The 26,618-nt window shown below is 35.3% G+C and overlaps 1 protein-coding gene across 1 annotated transcript; it reads right to left on the reverse strand.

The window, feature by feature from the left end:
• Positions 1 to 1,604: 1,604 nt before the first annotated feature.
• Positions 1,605 to 26,618, reverse strand: LOC129280805 (ras-related protein Rab-13-like). The gene is made up of 6 exons (XM_064111911.1): positions 26,205 to 26,618; positions 21,635 to 22,677; positions 18,415 to 18,620; positions 11,456 to 11,545; positions 5,928 to 6,032; positions 1,605 to 5,480 (listed from the first exon to the last, which is right to left on the reverse strand). Exons 2-6 carry the CDS (start codon positions 21,759 to 21,761, stop codon positions 5,394 to 5,396), a joined length of 615 nt encoding a protein of 204 aa, XP_063967981.1. The 5' UTR covers positions 21,762 to 22,677; positions 26,205 to 26,618; the 3' UTR covers positions 1,605 to 5,393.

A 26,618-nucleotide genomic window follows, 5' to 3' on the forward strand; every position in this document is an offset into this window, starting at 1 on the left:
CAAAGCACAATGGACAGGTTGGAGGTCATTCTTGAAAATTGGTGGACCGGAACAGCACATTGTCTTAAGTTTCGGACCGGACAAAATATTGCAAATATGTCGTTTGTCCAGACTCCATCACAATACTGCTGTTTTGATTCACCGATTTTCGACAAAGGCTGCTTTAATTGTTTTGAAGGGATTTTGACAACGGATTCACTGCGTTATAGAAAGCGTCTGCGAAGTGACCGTTAAAAATGCCCTAATGTGAAATATTCATCGAACATTACAATGTTAAATGCGTAGTAGTCTTTGAATGCTGATTTTTTGTTGTTGTACCAATTAGAATTTATATATGAAAAGTTTTCAGGCGCGTAGGATTTTAGTTTAAATCTACCGCCATCTATCAGTATAATATTTTTATTTTAACTAGCCATTCGAGTACTTACCTAATTATTTAGTCGTTGTTTATCAGAAATTTACTCTAAAAAGGCTACATCCTGAAATTGTCGGGCCTTTCCATGCTTGAGAAGTTGCTTAAACAAGATAAAAATACGCAGATATTTTTTTTTATAGGTCAGCCCATCGAATTAAACTCTTATGTGAAATCGGTAAATTTATCAAATAACATACATTGTAAGCTTATCTCCTGCATACCAACACCGATATGGGGAACATGCATTAAAATAATTTAGTAATGAAATGGAATTGCTACATTCACATTTGGGCGGTTAATCAAAACTAATTACGGCACAGTAATAGTGATTTCACTCTGTTTTTTTTCAATCAGCAAGAGAATCAAGTGTTCAAAACTTCAAAACCCCATAAAATAACTTCATTTCATTTTTGCAAGAGTTGATCTACATTTTCTTGTTGTCATTGAGACCTTTATAAGGTGTAATGCGCTATATAAAAGCTGTTCTATTATTATTATATTATAGTGCTTTGGGTGCATGTCGAACATTCATATTTCATTAAGGTTTATTTGATATATATGTACTTTGGATTATGGTCCAAGTCTGAATTCAATCTCATTTAATTCCCATATTACAGGTGGATAAAAACGGGGAGAAAATTGAAGCAACCCGTCAGCTGACCCAGAAGATAAAAAGCGCAAATACAACACAAATACAAGTTCACTACTTCATAATCGGATGTGTGATATATCAGACTTTTACATAACTCATATTTGCTATTTTAACATAAGACCCTCATAGATTTCCATTGCAAATCCATCATCTATTTTTTAGGATAAAATTTAAATTTGACAAGAAAAGCAAAACTCGTATTTTTCTTCGCTTATAACATGTATTAGGGCGTGTATGGATCTCTCTTCTTGACTAATTAATACCCAAACGATCAAACAACAAAGTGCCCCTAAAATAAATAATACAAATGTTAACAAAAAAAGTGCATGCGCCAAATTATGGTATCGCGGTTGTAAATGAATGACATGTTAAGTAAAGAGGCTGTAAATACTTCTGGCATTGCCAGTCATGCATTTTCATTTCGTTCTACGGTAAACATCGATCTGCTATGCCGGGAAAGTATGAACCTGTAGGTCGGTGGGGGAAAGTGATATTGTTCATTGAATGTGTAAGTAAAAAACGGTCTCATCATCATATGGGTGGTATATGGAGCCATTTTTTGTGGCGAAACTTTAATCAGACTTGAGAAAATAAGTAATATTTCTAAATATCAAAACAAAGGTCAAGCGTTAGAATAACAAAATTGATCTTGATACATCATTATGATGAGAGAAACCAACGCGCTAAGATGTCTTACTACGCTTATGTTGGACAATCGTGTGAATGCATATAAATGTATACATATCCAGATATCCAACGCGTACTATACAAATATCGTATCTATCCTGACTTCATTTGTTTATTCATTTATTCACACATATTCCAAAAGCTTTGCAAAATCAGAGATATAATTACTGTTTTGCATCTTGGTCCTGGTGGGTAAAATCACAGTAAGATAGTAATTACAATAATAAAACTTTGCCTCAAGAAGTATTAAAAGCTGCTTACATAACCAGAAATATGACATTTTTTCCTGGATCATTTGTTTCGTTGTGTTGTCCAGATTGCTATTGGACAGGAAGGTGCAAAACGTGTGAGCAAGGGACTATGAAGATTGCATCATAATCATTGTCATCATCATCACCATCATCATCATCATCAGCAGCAGCAGCATTATTTCCATCACCATCATCTTCATCTTCATCATCATAATCATCATTATTATTCCAATCACCATCGTCATCATCTTTGCCATCATCATCATCACTATCGTCATCATCTTTGCCATCATCGTCATCTTCATCATCGTCGTCGTCATCATCGTCGTCGTAACCAGTGGGGAGTGTTTCGCGAACTGATTTATCACTGATTTTCCACTGACAGTTGTTATAAACTGAAGTTCTTGAGCTTGTTTTGCTATGAGCATATTTCTCAGTGAAATTTACGGACGTCTCACGGACTACACCGACGAAAGACGAATCGGGGACTTGTTTTAATTAGGAGCGAATAAATAAATGATGGAGAATAGAACATAGAGTGGCCGATAAAAATTGTCAGGTATTGTACATTATTTATTAAACTCCGAACATTTTCGTTAAAGATAAAGACAACGCATATCAGAGAGCGAAAATTGTCTTTTCACAAACAGATCATTTTTTAAAATCAAAATATGAAATTACTGATTAGCCTAAATTGATGAACCATCATTGGTCAAAAATAAATCAATAATACACACTCAAAAATGTGTGAAAAGTTAGTATAGAAGCTGGAATGTAGCGAGGTTTATTTTCAATTGGTTTAATGCCAATTCGTCCAATTGCCATCTCGTCTACTATCATTTGGTCTACCATCAGTTCATCCACTATCCACATGGTCTAATTGCGATTTTGTCCATTCATCATTTCGTCTAATAACCAGTTGGCCAGATAGACATTTAGTCCATATACCAATTGGTCTAATTGGACTACGTGTTAATTGGGATAAACAAATAAAAATAAAATTCATTTGACAGAGTGTAAAAACCAACTAAGTAGATAAAGTGGAAATTAGGCCATCTGTGCATTAGACCAAGTGACAGGGTTTATTTTTATTTGGTCCAACGCCGATTCGTCCAATTGCCAAGTCGTCTACTATCATTTGGTCTACCATCAGTTCGTCCAATTTCAACATGGTCTAATTGCCATTTCGTCCACTCACCATTTTGTCTAATAACCAGTTAGTCCAATAGCCAGTCGGTCTTAATAGACTAAGTGTTTATTGGGCAAAATGAATGAAAACAAAACGAATATTAAACCAACTGGTTACGAGACGAAGTGTCATATACGAACTGGTAATTAGACGAAGTGATGATTGGACCAAATGGTTGTTAGACGAAACATTGATGGACGAAATGGCATTAGACCAAATGAAGGTAGGCCATGTGGTGAGTGGACGAGTTGGCAATAGACGAATTTAAAATTTACTTGTATCGATGTACATGGTGTATGTTACCTGAATCACATTTCATGTTAAAAACATACTATGACGAAAAATTATTTTAAAATGCATTAAAAGTTCTTTGTATTTCAGAGAATGTCTATAAAAGGCATGAATTGGCATGAAATTGCCAAAAAAAAAGGAATAACAAGTAACGAAGAACCAAAAATAGGTATTGTACGCGAACGTTGCGTTATAAAAAAAAAGTATTCAAATATATGCAAATCAAATGTTTTCTATATCAATTATTTCTCACATCAAGGCTGAAACAATGGATCGATTTGTCAAAGAAAATTATTTTAGCCATAACATTGGGAGGCAATAAAAACAATTTCAGTCGTAATATGGCTTTTAAAAATAATTAAAAACAACAACCATAACGAGGAAGCAAAGTTAACACTTTATTGTAGCAGACCCAGTATTATTGCATGGGAATTATAAAAGAATATTGTTTAAACATTGCATCATCAGTTGAGTTTATTTATTAGGACAAGGGTAGCATCATGGTCATAGAAAATAGACAGTTGTCCGATATGCGTCAACTGTCAAAAAGGCACAAGACTTAACACACTTGGCTACTGATAAGCACTACTACTTGGTATCTCATTCTCTCTAATTCCATAGAGACGATGACGACTTTAACTTCGTCTTTTAAGATTTAATATATCTCTATTAATACATTATGTAAAATATACAGTTATGAAATTCGTTCAATCCATGATGCGACACGCCAGCGTGTTCGAGAATAAAAAGTTTGGGTATAGATCACCATTTCCTGAAGTCAACTATACCAACTACCCTCTGCCATTTCTATATCGTGTTTACACACAAATCGGCTTGAGTGTTGAATCCCCAAGCAGGGTCGACCACTGCGAAGACGGCAACTGAGATCGCGTTTATACTGAAACAAAAGAGGCGAGTTCGATAGTAGAATAGACTATACGGATATGCCATGTTTGACCTAGGTAATGCGGGTTCGACACGGCTTTCTGTTTACACACGAAAAAAAATAGGCAAGTATGACTCGGCTCGTGAGTTGAAATCTACGATTTTGGCGGATCAAAAAGCCGTGTCCGACACGGCTCGCGGTACTCAGTGATCGCGTTTACACAGCATAAAATTGCCCTGTTGAGCACGGCTCGCGTGTCGAACCCCCGAGCCGAGTCACTGTGTAAACACGGTATTTGAAAGCTCGTAATTAAGTTCAAGAGCATCTCATGCTCTGCAACAATACAGAATTTTTACACCGCGACGCAGAACGCTTTCAAGAACGTAGAAAATCTATTGTCAAATATCCGTCATAACAATGAGCAACCAAGAGGTCTTTGCCGAAAATTTGTGAATCAAAACAGCAGTTTCGTCTTGGACTCTGGACAAATGACATATTTGCAATTTTTCGTCAGCTGGGAAACTTAGGACGATATGCTGTTGCGGTTCGTCAATTTTGACAAAGACATCTCAGTACTGTACTGTTGTTAATTGTAATTTAACTTTTATTTTCAATAAATTTACTGTACTCTTGAATTCATTCTGCTTTGCGGTGCGAAATGTAGCTGTAAAACCATCCTCAAATGGCACGAGCTAAGATGACGGTTATTGTTAAATAAATTGCTCTCGCTTAGGTTGATCCCGACAATTTGGCCTCCTGCTTAAGTTCTCTCAAAGTCTCCTGATAGTCTTGGACGCTCATGCCATCAGAGAAAGACTGACATCGAAACCCTGAAAACTGTCGAAAGTGATTTTGTTGCCGTTCGAATAGCTCGCATAGAAGTACATCGTATATGACATCCGACGACGGGTGGCTCGACCACCACGTCAAGACGACGACCGATGAACCGACTGTTTATCCATTCATGTTTTATTTTCGACATCTTCTACGATCAACGTTGAGAATCGATGGTGATTGTTTTATCATCTACAACAGCCCGACTTGTCATGTTCCTTTTCCAGTTTGATAGTCTTTGCGTTGGGGCTAACGCATGGATTCAGCTTAGGGTACTGAAAAAAAATGGAGTGAATATGAAATTAGATAGCTGAATCATCATTAGAGAGAGTTATGATGAATATAGCTGAACATATATCCATAAAAACCCACTCTACATATCCAAATTGCGTACTAGTGAAGGGTAACTTCTCATCCTTTTCTGTTGGGGACTATTGATAGTTTTTCACGTGTATTTTCGTTTACTAATAACACAATTTGTAACCAGGTTTACACCTTTCTTTGTGAAAATGTTGCCAAGTTGAAAGGGCCCTTCTATCCCATGTCAAAATCTCCATCGGTAAAGAATTATAGCCCCCTCCCCCCGTGTTTGAATGCCAGGTGAGTTTACATGTGACCCATAAAGGCAAGCGGCGTTCCAGGTCATACAAATCATTGGCCATCAGCTACATTTTTTTTTACATTGAATACATTGAAGTGGTTTAAATGTTGTATAGATTTACCGTATATTTCAGGATTTGGTTGGCAAGAATACGAAACGCGTCAAAGACAAGATGATTCTCTCGAGCGCTGACTTCGAGATAAGGACATCCGAGGCACACAGCAAGCTAAAGAGAAACATATCAGCATGAATTGCGTTAACTCTCGGGCAATAGGGTTTTTTGCTGAGAGACGGGCGGAGGATTCACGAAGAGAGTAAATATATTGTCAAATGCCCTTCATGACAAAGAATTACCAAGAAGTCTTTGTCGAAAATTGACGAATCAAACATCAGTTTTGGTCCTTGACTCTGCACAAACGACGCATTCGCAATTTTTCGTCAGCTCCGAAACTATGGACGAAACTGCAGTTATTTTGGGGGGTCCAGTAATTTTCGACAAAGACCTCCAAGATGTTCTTTGTTAATTGTATTCAATGTATTTTCAATACTTTTAATATGTTATTGAATCCTCCGTCCGTTGCGTAGCGAAAACTCCCTACTAATAGATATAGGTATCATGAGAATAGTGTTAGGAATATGAATGGATGTCAACAAGAAGACGACGGGACCAATTACAAAATAATACTCAAATTTAACAGTGTAACATGGTGATTGTTTACAGTGGCCCGTATTCTGAACTCGGGTTTAAATTAGACCCTGGTTTAAAGTTGTTATTAAAACTATGGAGAGCCAATTGGGGGCACAAATCCCTAACAGTTCACATCCAATTCATTAACTCATCTGACACCCAAATTGTTCATAATTGTCGGAGAATGATAACTGAAGTATTTTTTGTTTAATATGAAAGCAACGGGAAACAAAAAAGTAAACAGAGAGAAAAACAATTTAAACAGATTTTTTGAATGTTTTGCTCCCCATAATTTTAACACAGAGTTAGACCGTGGTCTAAGTTAAACCAAACTTCAGACATGTCAGAATTCGGGCAAGTGTGTTCACAGAGTGGACTATGTGAATATGTGATTCACATTATTAAAAAGGTTCAAATTCAATATTGTGAAGGAAAAAAAATATCACATTGTGTTCCACACTGTGAACATATTGTTGCGGACACGATATGTTCTTTCAAGCAGGGACTTTACTACATAATGTTTAATGAGATTGATAATCTTACTTGCGTTCATGGTTTTGTTAGAAATGTATGCAGAAAGAAGAGATTGACGATGAGAGTGTTGTGGTAAGTTTAAGGTCAATATTTTTTCTTCCACCATTCTTATACCACCCCATCTACGTTGTTTTCAGGCAACGCTTGAAAAGTAAAATATCCTCAGTAAAAACGTTGTTTAACATTTTTAAGAAAGCTGTTATTAACTTTGCAGTAGTTGTTTAATAGTTTTTACAAGTATTTAGAATCTTAAACAACAAATTGAAATTTTTATATTTTAATCGTCAATTAATATAGCATTTCAACTAAACAACAGTATTGTTAAGTTCATGTAGTAAACGGTGTTGTATGATATTCAAAACGGTGGTCTTATTATGTAGTTTATCGGTTTTCTAGAATAACAATTTTTTTCGCTGTTCCAAAACTGAAATCAGATCGCTTTGATAACATGTACAGAAAATTGTTTTAACAAAGTTATATGTTGAATGCAGAAAAGGGGGTAACTTAAGCAATGTAAAGTAAACCTACATGATTATGCAGATTGCTGGTGCGATCACTTTGTAAAGAATGGTATATCCCCCCCCCTCCATCACTCCTCCCGTTCCGATGCATTACACAATCACAGTTTATAGAGGCGGTGCCTGTGCCATGGGGCGGGGGCGAGGTGAGGGGTGAACATGGTGGTGGTGCAGGACGGTTACACTTCGTAATTCCAAAGGTTCGTTATTCCGAAGGTTCTTTATTCCGAAGGTTCGTAATTCCGAAACACGTAAATTGCCTATACCTCGATGTTCGTTAATCCGAAAACGTAAAAGGGTTCGTTAATCCGAACATTTGTGGCGTTATTCCGAAGGTTCGATAATCCGAAACCGAAATAAGATTCGATGTTCCGAAGGTTCGTTAATCCGAAAACGAAATAAGGTTCGTTGTTCCGAAGGTTCGTTAATCCGAAAACGAAATAAGGTTCGTTGTTCCGAAGGTTCGTTAATCCGAACATTTGTGGCGTTATTCCGAAGGTTCGATAATCCGAAACCGAAATAAGATTCGATGTTCCGAAGGTTCGTTAATCCGAAAACTAAATAAGGTTCGTTGTTCCGAAGGTTCGTTAATCCGAAAACGAAATAAGGTTCGTTGTTCCGAAGGTTCGTTAGTCCGAAAACGAAATCAGGTTCGTTAATCATTTCGTTTTCGGACTAACGAACCTTCGGAAATACGAACCTCCATTCCTTTGTTGGACTAACGAACCTTCGGAATTACGAACCTTCGGAAATACGAACCTTCGGAATAACGAACCTTCGGAAAAGCGAAGCTTCGGAATTACGAATGTATGCGGTGCAGGACGCGCGTTTCCGTTTTACACCCTGGCGAAGGCATTTTCCGGAAAAATAGCCACAAAGCGACTAGTGAAGAGTCTACGTCTACGTTTGTTTACATAATCAGCTGGGCGCGCGATCCAAAAGTCCGCACCGAAGATATCCGCAGAACATATACGTGCAAATGCAGCAGACCAAAAGCTTCAGTCTCTGTATTTTGGTTGTTCCGCTGAACTATATACGTTGGCTTCATGATTTTTTTTACTTTATCGCACATGATCGTTTATATGAATGAAAACGAATAATAGCTAAAATATTGAAAAATAAAACACATAATTACTTTTTTTCATAAAAATTATATCTATCCTTATATCTATCATATCTGTCTATCCACTATCTATGTTATAAATCAATCTATGGTACTACATGATATATCTATCTGTTAATTTGTCTATCTACTCTGTCTCTCTCATTCTCTATCTACCTATCTATCTGTCTATCTATCTATCCATCTAACATCTATCTCTCAAATTCTCTATCTATCCATCTGTCTCTCTTTTATTTCTCTCTATCCATCTGTTAATCTATATACTCATGTGCAATATCAACACTCCTTCGACTTCCTTCGGGAGTCTATTTCCTCTCTACTTTTCCCTTTTTTGTGCTCGATTTGATTCAATTACTACTTTATTTACTTGTTACCATTGTTAAATGTCTTGTATTGCATAATGAGTTTTTTTTCCGAAGGTTGCCTCCTATTCTCTTTCAAATTCCACCTCTTGCTTTCCCTTCTCTTTGTCTTATCCCAATTTCTTTCCCTTTTCTCACCTCTTTCTTCTTAATCTTTCATTCCGCTTTTTTCTTCTTTGGTGACACTTTACTTTTGGCCTTTTGTATTTATTTATGATACATTTCTTTTTTATCTGTATGAATTTGTATTGTATTTGATATTCATTTATAATGTTTACTTTATATTTTGTTATGTTTCTATTTGTATGTAAACATTCACTTATTTCAGTCTTTGACTGCTTGTGATTGTATTTTGATAGTTTTTATTGCAATAAAATCCAATGCATATATATATATATATATATATATCTCAAATTCTCTCTATCTATCCATCTGTCTATCTTTTTCTCTCTCTCTGTTTCTCTCTATCCGTCTATCTATCTCTCGAATTCTCTCTATCCATCTGTCTGTCTGTCTCTCAAATTCTCTCTCTATATATATCTATCCATCTGTCTGTCTTTTTCTCTCTATCCGTCTATGTATCTATGATCTATCTCTCAAATTATATATCTATCTATCTATCTATATATCTATCTATCTATCTATCTATCAATCTATCTATCTATCTATCTATCTATCTATCTATCTATCTATATATCTATCTATCTATCTATCTATCTATATATCTATCTATCTTCTATCTATATTTATCTATCTATCTATGTAACTACAGTATATATATATATATGTTAATTTATCTATCTTCTCTGTCTCTCTCATTCTTTATCTATCTATCTATCTATCTATCTATCTATCTATCTATCTATCTATCTATCTAACATGTACCTATCTCTCAAATTCTCTATCTCTCTCTCCCCCCTCTATCTATCTATCCATCTGTCTGTCTTTCTCTATTTCTCTCTATCTATCAATTTATCTAGCTATCTATGTAACTACGGTTTCTATTTATCTGTTAATTTGTCTATCTTCTCTGTCTCTCTCATTCTTTATCTATCTATCTAACATCTATCTATCTCTCAGATTCTCTATCTCTCTCTCTCTTTCTCTCTCTATCTATCCATCTGTCTGTCTTTTTTTTCTCTCTCTATTTTTCTTTATCCGTCCATATATCTATCTATCTATCTATATCTATATCTATCTATCTATAACATCTCTCCATCTCTCAAGTTCTTATCTATCTATCTATCTATCCATCTCTCTGTCTTTCTCTCTCTCTCTCTACTTCTATCTATCTATTTATCTATCTATCTATCTATCTATCTATCTATCTATATATCTATCTATCTTCTATCTATATTTATCTATCTATGTAACTACAGTATATATATATATGTTAATTTATCTATCTTCTCTGTCTCTCTCATTCTTTATCTATCTATCTATCTATCTATCTATCTATCTATCTATCTATCTATCTATCTATCTATCTATCTAACATGTACCTATCTCTCAAATTCTCTATCTCTCTCTCCCCCCTCTATCTATCTATCCATCTGTCTGTCTTTCTCTATTTCTCTCTATATATCAATTTATCTAGCTACATGTAACTACGGTTTCTATTTATCTGTTAATTTGTCTATCTTCTCTGTCTCTCTCATTCTTTATCTATCTATCTAACATCTATCTATCTCTCAGATTCTCTATCTCTCTCTCTCTTTCTCTCTCTATCTATCCATCTGTCTGTCTTTTTTTTTCTCTCTCTATTTTTCTTTATCCGTCCATATATCTATCTATCTATCTATATCTATCTATCTATCTATAACATCTCTCCATCTCTCAAGTTCTTATCTATCTATCTATCTATCTATCTATCTATCTATCTATCTATCTATCTATCTATCTATCTATCTATCCATCTCTCTGTCTTTCTCTCTCTCTCTCTACTTCTATCTATCTATTTATCTATCTATCTATCTATCTATCTATCTATATATGTCTCTATCTATTTATCAGTCTTCTATATCTATCTTTCGGCATCTAAGTGTATCAATCCATCAAACTTCAATTTTCTTTCTATTATGTATCTGTTTATTTTTATTTTGTCTGTCATTCTATTCATTTAGTTAATAATTTATATTTAGAAAAAAAAACTTTTTCATAACTATTCATAAAAAAAACGTAACTGCAAAAGCATGTTCGGATTTCACTCATATGACTGCTCTCTGTACATGAAGTGCCGAGGAACTCTATGCTCTGATCAGTAACTGTGCAGATTGCATGCGGTGGTGTGGGACTCGCCTGTGTCGCACGCTGCAACCAGCGACGTGTGTAGACTCTTCACTAGTCGCTTTGTGGCTATTTTTGCGGAAAATGCCTTCGCCAGGGTGTAAAACGGAAACGCGCGTGCAGGACAAGGGTGCTTACCTCATGGCCAGTTTCTATGCTGACTTCACGCCAATCAGCAAGGTCAACTTTGTTTCCTAGTAACATCCAAACAGCTTCCGGGTCAGCATTCTAAAGAGAGAAAAGTTACAGCATTAACATTGTATTAAAGGTCAAGTCCACCCCAGAACAATTTTGAAAATAGAGAAAAATCAAACTAGCATAACGCTGAAATTTCATCAAAATCGGATATGAATAAATAGCGAAGACATTTTAAAGTTTCGCTTATTCTTCACAAAACAGTTATATGCACAACTCAGTGACATGCAAATTAGACAGTCGATGATGTCCCTCATTCACTTTTTTATTTTGTTTTGTATTGTTTGAATTATACAATATTTCATTTCTTACAGATTTGACGATTAGATAAGGACCAACTTGACTAAACCATATAGTTATAGAATTAAACAATCCTTATTTCACATGTTCAAGGAGGAATTAATTGTTGTTTCACTTGACAATGAGGAGAAAATGAGAAAATTTCATATTTCATATAATAAAATACAAAAGAAATAGCGAGTGGATGACGTCATCAGTCTCCTCATTTGCATACTGATCAGGATGTGCATATACATGTAACTCTTCTGTGAAATTAATCGAAACTTTAAAATGTCATAACTTTCTTATTTTTCATCCGATTTTGATGAAATTTTCAGTGTTATGCTTGTTGGATTTTTCTCTTTTTATTTAAAAAATAAACTTTTTGTTGGATGGACTTGTCCTATAAGTGAATCAAGAGTATATATAGTAATCGGATAATCATTCTGTATACGAAAGTTGCGTAATCAAAATATCAGCAAGTGAGATTGAATGTTAACTGTTGCAAATGTTTTCTTCTAGACGTTCCTTATCTCTGGCCATCAGTGATCCGTTTGACCGTTTCATAAAACTTGTTACAATAACAGATAACCGTGTGTGCAGCTCTCTCATGCGGTGCTCACGCTGGACAATTTTGGCAGAGCATGGGAACTGAGATGTTTTGTAACAGGGTTCTTGCGAGTGGGGCGGGCGAATGAAATTTTTGTCATTGAGTATCTAGAGAACAAATAATTAGGTCTGAAAAAGGGGGTCATCAAAGTGGCACATCCCTGTACCACCAATATCTGGGGTCCCCCCCCCCCCCGAGGTTTGGTCACAGGATCTTGTGTGTACATGCAATGCAATGTCATATTGTTACATCACGTATTGATTGCAAAGTTTTGAACTTCATGTATTATGATTTCAAAAGTTGAATGTTGTATACAGTGTAGCTTCTGGCAGATTCCAGAAAAATTATGGAGTCACTTCCCCTTTTCTGGAGCTGCATGTATTGTGTGGCTACATTTCTAGGAGATTTGAGAACAAAAGTCTGTATTGAATCCTTAGAGCATGAATTGGGCATTCAATTTGCATGATCTAGGGCGTGTCAACTTGGAGGGAATTCAGTCAAGTGACTAGGCGCTCCAGACAGATGCTCTTCGACCCCCCCCCCTTTGTTTTATGTTGTCACATGCACATGTTTCTGTGTACAGTGGATTTTATCTTAAAACTAAATTTTATTTCTGATTACTTTGGACATTACAAATCCCAAACACTTTGAGAGTCTCTCTTTATACAATGTGAACTCATGACCAAAACTGTGTAATACCTTTAAAGGTCAAGTCCACCCCAGAAATATGTTGATTTGAATCAATAGAGAAAAATCAGAGAAGCATAATGCTGAAAATTTGATCAAAATCAGATGAAAAATAAGAAAGTTATGACATTTTAAAGTTTCGCTTATTTTTCACAAAATAGTTATATGCACAATTTAGTCACATGCAAATGAGAGAATCGATGATGTCCCTCACTGTTTCTTTTGTTTTTTATTGTTTGAATGATTCAATATTTCATTTTTTACAGATTTGGCAATAAGGACCAACTTGACTGAACCATAAAATATTAAATAATGGTAATTCCACATGTCCAGGGCAAAATGAAACTTTGTTTCACAGGAGAATGAGGAGAAAATTAGAATATTTCATGTAATAAAATACAAAAGAAATAATGAGTGAGTGATGTCATCAGTTCCCCCATTTGCATACCGACCAGGATGTGCATTTAACTATTTTGTAAATCAAGTGAAACTTTAAAATGTCATAACTTTCTTATTTTTCATCCGATTTTGATGAAATTTTCAGTGTTATGCTTGTTGGATTTTTCTCTTTTTATTTAAAAATAAACTTTTTGTTGGGATGGACTTGTCCTATAGGACTTGTCCTACAGTATAAGTGAATCAATAGTATATAGTAATCGGATAATCATTCTGTATACGAAAGTTGCGTGATCAAAATATCAGCAAGTGAGATTGAATGTTAACTGTTGCAAATATTTTCTTCTAGACGTTCTTTATTTCTGGCCATCAGTGATCCGTTTCATAAAACTTGTTACAATAACAGATAACCGTGTGTGCAGCTCTCTCATGCGGTGCTCACGCTGGACAATGTTGGCAGGGCATGGGAACTGAGATGTTTTGTAACAGGGTTCTTGCGAGTGGGGCGGGGCGAGTGAAGTTTTTGTCATTGAGTATCTAGAGAACAAATAATTAGGTCTGAAAAAGGGGGTCATCAAAGTGGCACATCCCTGTACCACCAATATCTGGGGTCCCCCCCGCCCCCCGAGGTTTGGTCACAGGATCTTGTGTGTACAGGCAATGCAATGTCATATTGTTACATCACGTATTGATTGCAAAGTTCTGAACTTCATGTATTATGATTTCAAAGGTTAATTGTTGTATACAGTGTAGCTTCTGGCAGATTCCAGAAAAAGTATGGAGTCACTTCCCCTTTTCTTGAGATGCATGTATTGTGTAGCTCCATTTCTAGGAGATTTGAGAACAAAAGTCTGTATTGAATCCTTAGAGCATGAATTGGGCATTCAATTTACATGATCTAGGCCGTGTCAACATGGAGGGAATTCAGTCAAGTGACTAGGCTCTCCAGACAGATGCTCTTCGACCCCCCCCCCCTTTGTTTTATGTTGTCACATGCACATGTTTCTGTGTACAGTGGATTTTATCTTAAAACTAAATTTTATTTCTGATTACTTTGGACATTACAAATCCCAAACACTTTGAGAGTCTCTCTTTATACAATGTGAACTCATGACCAAAACTGTTTAATACATTTAAAGGTCAAGTCCACCCCAGAAATATGTTGATTTGAATCAATAGAGAAAAATCAGAGAAGCATAATGCTGAAAATTTGATCAAAATCAGATGAAAAATAAGAAAGTTATGACATTTAAAAGTTTCGCTTATTTTTCACAAAATAGTTATATGCACAATTTAGTAACATGCAAATGAGAGAATCGATGATGTCCCTCATTGTTTCTTTTGTTTTTTATTGTTTGAATGATTCAATATTTCAATTTTTACAGATTTGGCAATATGGACCAACTTGACTGAACCATAAAATATTAAACAATTGTAATTCCACATGTTCAGGGCAAAATGAAACTTTGTTTCACAGGAAAATGAGGAGAAAATTAGAATATTTCATATTTCATATAATAAAATACAAAAGAAATAATGAGTGAGTGATGTCATCAGTTCCCCATTTGCATACCGACCAGGATGTGCATTTAACTATTTTGTAAATCAAGTGAAACTTAAAATGTCATAACTTTCTTATTTTTCAGTGTTATGCTTGTTGGATTTTTCTCTTTTTATTTAAAAAATAAACTTTTTGTTGGGATGGACTTGTAAGTGAATCAAGAGTATATAGTAATCGGATAATCATTCTGTATACGAAAGTTGCGTGATCAAAATATCAGCAAGTGAGATTGAATGTTAACTGTTGCAAGACGTTCCTCATTTCTGGTCATCAGTGATCCGTTTCATAAAACGTGTTACAATAACAAGTTAACAATAACATTTAAAAGCTAATGAAATCCTTTAATCTGATTGGCTGATTGTAAATTTGTGATAGAAATTGTGCATTAGTTATTATAACAAGTCTTTATGAAACGGTACCCATGTCATTGTGGCACAATTTATTTCAATAATGCAGATAGGATAGCAAATATATTTGTTTTCATTTTCAAGATGAACAATGTCAAAAATAAAGGAGTGATGGTTTTTCAAAAGGCTTTATTTCTAAATGCCTTGTGACCAATAATAGTACTTTGAATGAAATTAGAGAGAGAATATTTCATTATCCACTCCCTCCCCGCCTGTCCCCAACAATCGGTGTTGTCCTTAAAGGAAAATGAAAGGATAGATTTATTATCTGGTCATAAGCCAATTACACTTCACTAATTAAAATAAAATTAAAATGAGGCAGAACTGTTTCCTATTTCCCATGATATGCCAAGTCAAAGTTATCAATATTTTGATATTCGAAAGACCCGTGGAGGTCGCCATTTTGCTCATACTCCCCATATCTCCGTGGGGGGTTGTGACGTCAGCGACGTACAACTCAGTGTCCAACCCATAGGTCCAACCCCGGCGAGCGCCTGTGATTGCTAGCGTAAAACAATGCTGATCAGGATGGTATACTGCCAAGCGTATGGCCGCTGAAATCGGTCAGAAAAGGGGAAAAAATGCAGCTAGCTTTTACCTAATTCACGATCCACAGAAGCTGAGGCCAGAAATCTCTCTAAAAAAAAATTGGGTGGCTGCTGCTGATCGTGCGCCGACGTGCCTCTACTCTATACTACCTCTAAGTTAGCTCTGCTCGTTGAGCGATTTCTTCGGCCGAGTAGATCTATTTGTGGCTCGAAGTCGTAGGCTCTCGGCCTTCCATTTCAATACAAGCGTCCGCGATATGTTTTGTTTTATTCAAAATCGACGGTAACAAATAATAAACAACGTTAGATATATAGAAATATAACACAATCAACAATTTCCCGATATTCAAACGGGATAAATAACCAAACTTCCAACATAACACGATCACTCGGTTCAGGGTACATGACGGTCCGTACAGTACGTACAAATTTAGCTTTGTCAAATTTGCCAATTTGGATATCGTAAATAAATTTGTAAAAAATTTCATCAAAACTCATCAATTTGTGTTTTTAATCCATAAAATAATTTCAATAGCTTTTTAATATTATTTCTAAGTGTTTTATGTGTATATTTTATTTATTTCTGGTAAAAAAGTATCTATATTATGCAAACTTGGGGGCGGTTTCAGCCCGTATAGCTAGCTATGCGTTATGCACATGGAAGTACCGATACTACCGAGAGCAGTTTTACGTCGCTGACGTCACAATTTTGAACGAACCCCACAACAATGGCGATCTCCATTCAGAGACTTCGAACCTGAAGAAGCCCAACTTTGAAGAGGTGGTACTCGATACTGGGAAATCAGATTGGGGTATAAGTGGATTCATTTTGATTGTCATGTACTTATCAATGATATTATGTGGTATTCAATTTTGGGTTTCATTCTCCTTTAACTGTGATATCGCAAGTCTGTTATGTCACTTGGGGGGGGGGGGTAAAGGGCATGGCTAGCAGATGAGATGATAATGCTCTTTATTGAAAATTTCTCTTCTCAGTTGCATGAGAATAGCTAGGATTTCAACGACTCCACCATTATTCATATACTTTCATCCTCGGCAGATAATTATCATTGGCGATCGCCCAAACCCACTTTTCTTTTGCTAATGATTTTGAATATTAATTGTTTGTTACAATTATCAGAGAGTTGGTTTCGAATATTCTCTGCAATCATCTGATTTGGTATAGATCGAGCGGAATAAACACGGTATAAAATACATATCTATACCAACGAAATAAACTTAAACTAAGTGGTCCCTTAAAAAGGTTTGAGTACTGACTGAGTACACCGTTCTCTTTCATCCAAACCATTTGATACTTGCACTTGAGGTGCAATGTATTATCACGAGGAATGTAGGTTACGTGTTTGACATTCAAAGATTTCCCACCATGTCTACGTGACTGTATAAAAACGACCCATAACATGTTCTCATGATTTGAAAGCAAAAAAAATGGTGGCATATCTTATATAGATTTGACATGAGAGGGGAATGTGTACCACATAATGCTTCATCGTTATGGTGATATATAATTTTAAGAAGTCAAGTCAGGGGCGGGCAACTATCTTTTTTTTTTAATTCGCATGATGGTTAAACTTTAGAGTTATTCTCTCAATGATATTCCTCTCTGCACCCATCCCTATCCTACCCGACCCCTGCAACCAGAGTACGCAGGAGGGGGTAGGAACGTCAAGCACAACGCTGCATTTATCTCGTTCAAACACAACTATCTAGGAAGTATGTGGTAATTCAAACAAGAGAAGGAAGTATGTTATCTTTACTGCGTCACTATAATATCAGATAGAAACAATTTGTATGACCTGTAAATTGATAATAATTTCCTCGGGTGTTAACATGGTATAAGGCATATACTGAAGTTCATTTTCAATGATGAAATTGAGAAATTGGAGGCAATCTTCTGATTTTTACCATAAAATACAATTCACTAGTCATTCATGTTCACATAACAAAAAATGCATTATTTTCTTATATGGAGCAGCTTTCTCCGTGGTATCCGTACCACCACATCAAATTTGTAACGTATATCACAAGAGTAAATTTCTATTTTTTTTGTTAAAGAAAGATTCCAATCCAAATGAAATTGCAAGAGATTGTTCCTTTTTCCATGTTATTTTTTTCTTCATTTATTCAACACTCTCTCACGGGGCGTGAAGGAGAAAGGACGGGTCATTTTCATTCGTAAAATGTGACCACGAAACACTGAATGAGAAAAAATGTTTTCCCTGTTCATTTTGCATTATTCTTATTTTATTTATTTATCTATCAATTCATTTAAAAATAAATTTATTTATTTATTTATCTATTACTTGATATATTTATTTATTTATTCATTTATTCATTTTTTTATGTTTTTATGAATTCTTAGTTATTTTGGGGGAAGTGGTGTAAAATATTACCTCTATCGCCATGGGAATCCACACCTCCTTCAAATGTTCGAACGAATCCTTCCTTGTGACGTCATAGACCAGGACCACGCCCATGGCCCTCCGGTAGTACTGTGTGGTGATGGCATGGTACCTCTCTTGGCCAGTGGTGTCCCACAGTTGAAGGCGGACTTTGGTAGCCTCCCCTAACGTCAGCTTGGCTATGCTAAAGTCAACACCTTCAAGATAAAATCATTCTGACGTCATGATTATTATGAATAACACGATAATACACAATCAAGGTCTATTAAGAGCAATTAGTTCCCAGTGGCACCTGTATTCTTAAAATAAATATGTAAACAAATATCGGATGAAAATTGTCGGGTTAAGAAAGGGTGCCGTTTTTTTTTTTTTTTTTAAGGGATGATCCAGGCTGGAGATATTTATATCTCAATAAATAGAGTAAAATTCACAGAGCAAAATGCTGAAAATTTGATCAAAGTCGGGTAACAAATAACAAAGTTATTGAATTTTAAAGATTTTCATTATTCCGGTGAAACAGTTCTAGGCATGTCTTTGTGAATATTCATTAGGTGGGTTGATGATGTCATATTCCCACTTATTATTTTGTATTTTATTATATGAATTTAGGTTTATACAAAAAAATCTACCAAGAAGTAAATCAATTTGATTGACAACCGATTAAGTGCATTAGATATTTATTGCCGCAACTTATTGTTACTATAATGGAGAGACATCATTTAAACATATATGAAAAAATGAAACATTTATGATTTCATGTAATAACATAAGAAAAAGGAAAGTGGGGATGTGACATCATCAGCCCACCTTATGAATATTCATGGCCATGTACATATCACTGTTTTCACAAAATATTGATAAACTTTAAAATTCCATAACTTCGTTATTTGTTATCCGATTTTTATGAAATTTTCAGCATTCTGCTCAGTGAATTTTACTCTATTTATTTAGATATAAATATTTTCAGCCCGGACCATCCCTTTAACTCTTGCCAAGATCTGCATATCTTATTAGATATGAAATATAATGGACGGGGTATATTCATGTCTTTAATCATCATGATCATGGTGTCAAGGGCATTTAAATTGTCCTCTCTCGCATGTTTTACCTTTGGTAAGTATGAGAAAATATTCAAGGCTGTTTTACACCTCGGTGTTTATGGATAGCCCTATTAGAATATGTTGTTATGTTTGAGTTCATTTCAATCACGAGGATCAAAATATTGATACGGGCATCGACTGTCCCCTCATCATTTTCAACCGCTATTACAATGACTCGCTCCCAACATGTTGGATACCACTCATTGTAATATTCTTTAATAATCTGTGGTTCCAAAGGGCGACCAAACAAACAGAGTTTATTGAAAATTCCTGAGGCTAGATGAACAAACAAAAGGACGACCACTTGAATAAAGGAATATGCGAATCCAAATAGAAAAAACAGTATGACGAATGTATACATGGCGTAATTCTATTCTAATCTACTTCTATTTAGGTTTAGTGTACATAATATTTATGCGTTATACAAACAGACTTTTCCAAGGTCATATTAGAACTGTATTATACGAGTTGGATGAATTGTGTGAAAAGTTAATGTAAATTAAGATATGCCTGGGCTATATGATCACATCCAATATTAACATCTGAGCATTAGAATTATTTTTGATATATAATTTCCTGGCATTATCCAAATTTCTAGCATCTCATGTGATTAAACTTCTAACTTGTAGTGAAACAAAAAAAATCATCTATAACAACACAATTAGTAAAATGGCAATATGTAGATAGGGGTGGGTTTCAAAAAATGTATGACTTTGGTTGATCGCAGTAGTATTATCATGACTGGTCGGTACGCAGTTTTACTACTTAAAGGGATGGTCCGGGCTGAAAATATTTATATCTTAATACATAGAGTAGAATTCACTGAGCAAAATGCCGAAAATTTCATCAAAATCGGATAACAAATAATAAAGTTATTGAAGTTTAAAGTTTTGCAATATTTTGTGAAAACAGTCGTCATGAATATTCATTAGGTGGGCTGATGATGTCACATCTCCACTTTCCGTTTTCTTATGGTATTACATAAAATCATAATTTTTTCATTATTTCATACTTGTGTGAATAATATATGTCTCCCTTACAATGAAATAAGTTGCATCAATAAATATCTAATGCACTAAATCAGTTGTCATTCCAATTTTTCTACTTCTTGGAGGAAAAAATTTGAATAAACCTCATTTCATATAATAAAATACAAAAGAACAAGTGGAGATGTGACATCATCAGCCCACCTAATGAATATTCATGACCACTGTTTTCCCCAAATATTGCTAAACTTTAAAAATCAATAACTTTGTTATTTGTTATCCGATTTTGATGAAATTTTTGGCATTTTGCTCAGTGAATTCTACTCTATTTATTAAGCTATAAATACTTTCAGCCCGGACCATCCCTTTAAAAATAATGACAGCTTACACAATTTTACAACAGAGGTCGGTCTCTTCAAATAAACACAATACATGGCAAATGGTGTTCATTCTTATTATATAACAGACCGTGAAAGCCATTATGTTAAATGAATGTATAGAGAATACTACGCTTGATTAGTTTAATCGTGAGAATGAGGTCTGAATACATTCCCGCAGTGATCCAACATTAAGTACCCGAATGGAGAAACATAAAAGAGGTTTTAAAAATATCGATTTTTGGTGACTTTGCGAAATGAGCTTCATCGTAGTATATGGATTCCGCTTGTGCAATAGGATTTAAAATCAAAACCATGAAAATGCCCCCCCCCCCTAAATGGGTGTCGTGAGTTTAAATCATAATAACGCAATGATGTTTAAGGTGTTGATAATGTCATTATGTACTGTAACGATTTCGTAATTGTTTGTATCTGGTGTTTATTATGACAGTGCTTTAGTACCAATCTGAATACATATATGAATATCATTTTGTTTGTGGTGGTGGTGGGGTGATAATACTGATGACGATGATGGTGACGACGATGGTGATGACGATGATGATGACGACGATGATGATGATGATGACGATGATGACGATGATGATAATGATGATGATGATGACGATGATAATGACTTTGGTCTTTTGGTGAATGTGTGCTATGACTGGTGGTGATGGTGTTTTTCGTCAAAAATGTGGCGTGCCACGGGCCCGTCCCCTGATTATAATGCGTTAGATAGCCAACATACCTGTTGTGACGATGGGCTTATCATCAAAGTTCTCGCCAGAACATCGAGTTACAATGGAGGACTTTCCTGTCGCGACATCTCCAATCAAAATGGCGGAAAGGAGCAAATCGTCAAACGTAAACGCCATAAGTGAATCTTATAAAGCACCGAACTGTCATCAGCTCCCTTCCACGGCCCCATACGTAACAAATGATGCCATGAAAGTGAACACTAGCTTCCAGAAATAATATCAGCTGTAGTACTGTATCCGAAGAAATATCGGAGATCATCGAAGAGCAATGTGTCAGAAATTATTATCAGTGCACGCGAATGCTATCATGATAATTATCGACTTATGTCTTACACTGTCATTTTCCTAACACTTTGTTTGTACTCTATTTTCCTCAAACTGTCCGCCTCATGTGGGGTGCGCCAGTCAAAGCCGAACAATCAATATTGATATGACACAACCAAACCTTGATAAAAGGATAGATACGGCTGGGTTTCCAGTATTGTAGGCGTATATAGCTCATTACCCGTGCGTATTTCTGTCTTCAAAAGAAGTTAAATCTGCCAGCAGACGACAAGACGAAACAGAAGGGCGCACAACTCCGTCGTCAATATTTTTCAGAACTTCCCGAGGTCAGAACGCCAGAATTTCTTCGCGTACAACCTTTTCTCTTCTATGCCTTGGGACGACACAGAAATGCTATCTTGTTCTATCTGTAGACACTGGTGTCGACCCAACTGTCACAAAGCTATCTTGAATGTTTAGCCCCTCGGGCGTTTGGTGATTCCAGGGCCGATGACGCTATCACATGGATGGGCTCATTATCACGTCCCAACACACCTTTATGACGTCATCGCAGAATAATTTTCTTAACTGAATTAAAAATGAGACTCATGTTTTTACCCTCTATGAATTCGAACTCAAATCGTTGTCCATCATTACGTCTATTATGTTATAGTAGTTGCATCGTTCGAAAAATTCATCTGCATCAGACATTCCCCAGACAATATAGTTGATATTGATTACGTAATGACCTTATCCTTCCGGAAAGAATCTGCAAAGAGAATTGAACATACAAACAGTTGAAATATTCTTCTAAACTATTGATTGAGTTTTGCAATACAAATCATACTCATTCAAAATTCGGAAAACCTTGATAGTCTGTTGGTTGAGCAATATATTTCCAAGCTAAAACCATTAAAACTCCCATAATAGTTTACGTTGTTATATATTTTTTTTTTACTTTTCACACATACCGGTAGCAAAATGTACTATGAAATTATTACATAACTCGTAAAACAAACATTAGACGTTTTAGCCCTGAAAGCTGTGTGTTTAGATCATTCTACGAATATGGTTACAAATTTCAGAGAACAATTCAGTATAGCCGACATTCTGCAGAAGTCAGTATGTGAATTATGAGGTGCAAAGTGAAATACAACTTACTATTTTCCGGCTTCTATAAATATAACTGGCATTAAATTTTATGTCTTAGCAATGTCTCAGTTATAAAACAATATTATCGACCAACCAGCAACTGTGTCATTCTTGTTCAATTATTCGAATAATACATACCATGAATATGTAGTGACTGATATAAAACTGTTGCGTTGCCATACCCGCGATATATAGAATTTCAAATTTCAGCTTGTATTTCATATTAAACAAAGAATTATGATTGACGGGACATGCCAGTGCAAAATCGAACTACAGGCATCAACTAAAGTGTATCAAATTTTCAAACAAGAATTGATCTATTTAGTAAAAATCGTCGTTACTATATCTAGGTTTCTCAAAAAGTTTTAAATACAATTCGGAAATTCAAATGTTATGTAATGGAGTCACATGATATCTGTATCTGTAGAATACAATTCTAAATCGAAATGTAGACCTCCTACATGATTAATCAAACCCAGCAGGTAAAGCAAGAAAGTAAGTATATAAGTTAGAATTTCGAAAAGATGAAATATAGTTCACTGTGTGTGGTGCAAAGATAATTCGATATGTCTATGGCTCGAGTTGAAGTTAATAATTTGTAAACAAATGTTTGGCATTACTCCTATGGGTTTTTAATAATTAAGTCGATAAGTTAATAATTAAGTTAATAATTGTCATGAACTGTAATTTCAAGAAATCTGTTCGGCCTTGTATCTAAAGGTTTATCAGTAGAAACTTATCGTGCTAGCTTGAAAATTGTCATTGATTATGGAAAGAGATTTAAAGAAATGAACGGTATTAACCCTCTGCAACCTGTATTATACAATACTTCCTGACATTAAGTGACAGTGATAATGAAAATGTCCCTTTCTAGTTTGTTAATGAATCACCAATGTCCTCTCCAGGAAGCCATGTTCAGGAAAACGGATAGTCCGCGGATAAATTGGATAGAAATGATACAAGACTAACAAAATCTTTAGATTATAATTCTATAGAGTTGAGGCCTTGGATTGGAACTTGATGATAGCAGCAAACGAAAATTTAGTTGATATTTCATATGCAGAAAAATATATTTAATGTCATTACCCACCGCGGCCTTCTTCATCCCAATATGTATGTTCTTCCAAAAACTATTAAAGCAAAACAAACGTTGGTAAGAACCCTTCACAATATTATGTTTAAAGGTCAAGTCCAACCCAGGAAATTACTGACTTGAATGAATTGAGAAAAATCAAACTAGCATAGTGCTGAAAATTTCATCAAAATCGGATGTAAAATAAGAAAGTAATGACATTTTAAAGTTTCGCTTATTTATCACAAAACAGTGATATGCACAACTAGGTGAGTCAGTCGATGATGTCCATCACTCACTATTTCTTTTGTTTTTTATTGTTTGAATTACTAGTATACAATATTCAATTTTTCATAGATTTGACAATAAGGACCAACTTAACAGAACCATATAGTATTAAACAATGCTAATTCCACATGTTCAGGGAGGAATTAATCATTGTATCACTTGACAATGAGGAGAAAAATAGATTATTTCATATTTCATCTAATACAATACAAAAAAAGTGAGCGGATGACGTCATAGTCTCCTCATTTGCATACCAGCTAGGATGTGCATATAACTTTTGTGAAATTAAGCAAAACTTTAAAATGTCATAACTTTCTTATTTTACATCCGATTTTGATGAAATTTTCAGTGTTATGCTTGTTGGATTTTTCTCTTTTATTCAAATCAACTTTCTGTTGGGATGGACTTGTCCTTTAAATCATGTTGATCAAACACCTTGGAAAGATACTCCCCGAATATTTAGAATTTGGTGTATTTTTAATTTTGAATTGTGAATTTATTTCCTCGGTCCTGAAGTCGTTTTTATAACACCCTATCTCGCTCGTTCCAGCTTGGTTGCCATGGTAACAGACAACATTCCTTCCCTCGCGACTCCCAAAGTCACAATGGCCTGATAACAAGATAAGGTTAGGGACCTTTTAGTCTCAGACTTGAACAGTTGAAAGTTCATCAAAAGAATGCAATATTCAACCTACAAGTCCACTCCGATTGAGTAGATCATGATCTGCAAAGCTGAGAGATTACTTTATCTTTGTTCTTCGATTCATATACTGTAAATTGCGGTGACCGACATTTCTAGACTGGAAACGTGAGACATATGTTCCTAATTTGCATTTTTAAATCTAATGATTTATTCCAATACAAGTTGAAAAGCTGCAAATGTATGGGGGCCTTGGGGAACTTTGCCTTCCCCCCCCCCCCCAAAAAAAAGGGAGAGACTCAAAAGTTCCACGATAAAAAAAGGGGGAAAGAAAGGGAAGGGGGAAAAGGGCTCATATAATACAATTTCTTAAATATTACGTCAAAATCTATCAGTAATTGCGTTTTTCATTTTTAAGAGGACCTAATTCTCGCTCGTTCAGCTCGCTCGCAACTTTTTGGAAATTTTCCCAAATATTTCATATTGCACCCCTCCACAAATTTTGCCCCATTACGCCACTGCATGCCACCAACGGTATAGCTTTATATTCTTGACCACTATCTTTATACACTTGAAAGAAAGAATCTCCGATTTGATATCTTTCGAAAAATATCGGCTTATAGTTGAATCAGATGAAATCACCATGATCATATGGGGAAAATTGTCTGATTCTCTGTGAAGTGGTATGAATGTTTTCCAAATTAATGTCAGTTTGTATAGGAAAGAATCATATCCTTGTCACATTGAGATCAAATTATACCAGCAGAATTCCCGAGAAAAATATGTGCAGAACATGGAGCTACTAAAAGTAGCTCCATGTTCAGACTATGTAGGTCATACATACGGTAAGTCCCATTTCTGTAATGCAGGCTACATACTCGGCAAAACGTGGCAACTCAATCTTTGAATTTAACTGATATTTTGTGCGATGTAAGAAAACATTTATACATTATATATTCAGAGTTACGCTGCACTGGTCACGAATCATTTTCAGGGTACCATTTTGCCATGCAGTTTCTCGTTTTCGGATACCTCTGCTAACTTGCAGAACACCATTATCATTTTTAGTATCACAAGCATTATGTCATTGCTTAACTTTCAAGGGTTATATGGTTATAGAAAATATTATATGTACTTTGCTTACCTTATAAAGTTTTCCTGTAATTACCCCGGTATGGATCTAAAGTAATATCTCCAATAGATTGGAAATCGACCAAAAAACATAATGTAGACAGACAAGATGTACTTATAGTATCTGCCATACTAGTGACATAGACTGCAACTGTCCTGTCGTGTCCGCTCGGGTTCGCTTAGTTTAAATTTCCAAGCCCTTATACCATGTTTGTATCTTTTTGTCTGGTTGGATTCACTGATCTGTTCAGATCGATGGAATTGATTCGTTTCTGAGAATCTCCAAAATAGTGGAGGGATCACCTAAGAGAGAGATGGGTAGATTAGGGGATGTTTAGTTAGATTCCCTGATTGGAGCTAGGTAGACAGAGTTTATTCTGGCAGTGATAATCAGTCCCCGGGGTAATCAGTTCCTAGTTTATTAGTC

The sequence above is a fragment of the Lytechinus pictus genome, chromosome 17, assembly GCF_037042905.1.
Source record: "Lytechinus pictus isolate F3 Inbred chromosome 17, Lp3.0, whole genome shotgun sequence".
Taxonomy (NCBI): Eukaryota; Metazoa; Echinodermata; class Echinoidea; order Temnopleuroida; family Toxopneustidae; genus Lytechinus; species Lytechinus pictus.

Bases quoted from the DNA above. Each gene is read 5' to 3' on its own strand.
- LOC129280805 (XM_064111911.1), bottom strand. From the start codon at position 21,761: ATGGCGTTTACGTTTGACGATTTGCTCCTTTCCGCCATTTTGATTGGA. The intron at 18,621-21,634 runs GTATGTTGGCTA...TTTATCTTGAAG, and splicing joins TAAGCCCATCGTCACAACAG to GTGTTGACTTTAGCATAGCC. The intron at 6,033-11,455 runs GTAAGCACCCTT...GTTTCTCTTTAG, and splicing joins GCATAGAAACTGGCCATGAG to CTTGCTGTGTGCCTCGGATG.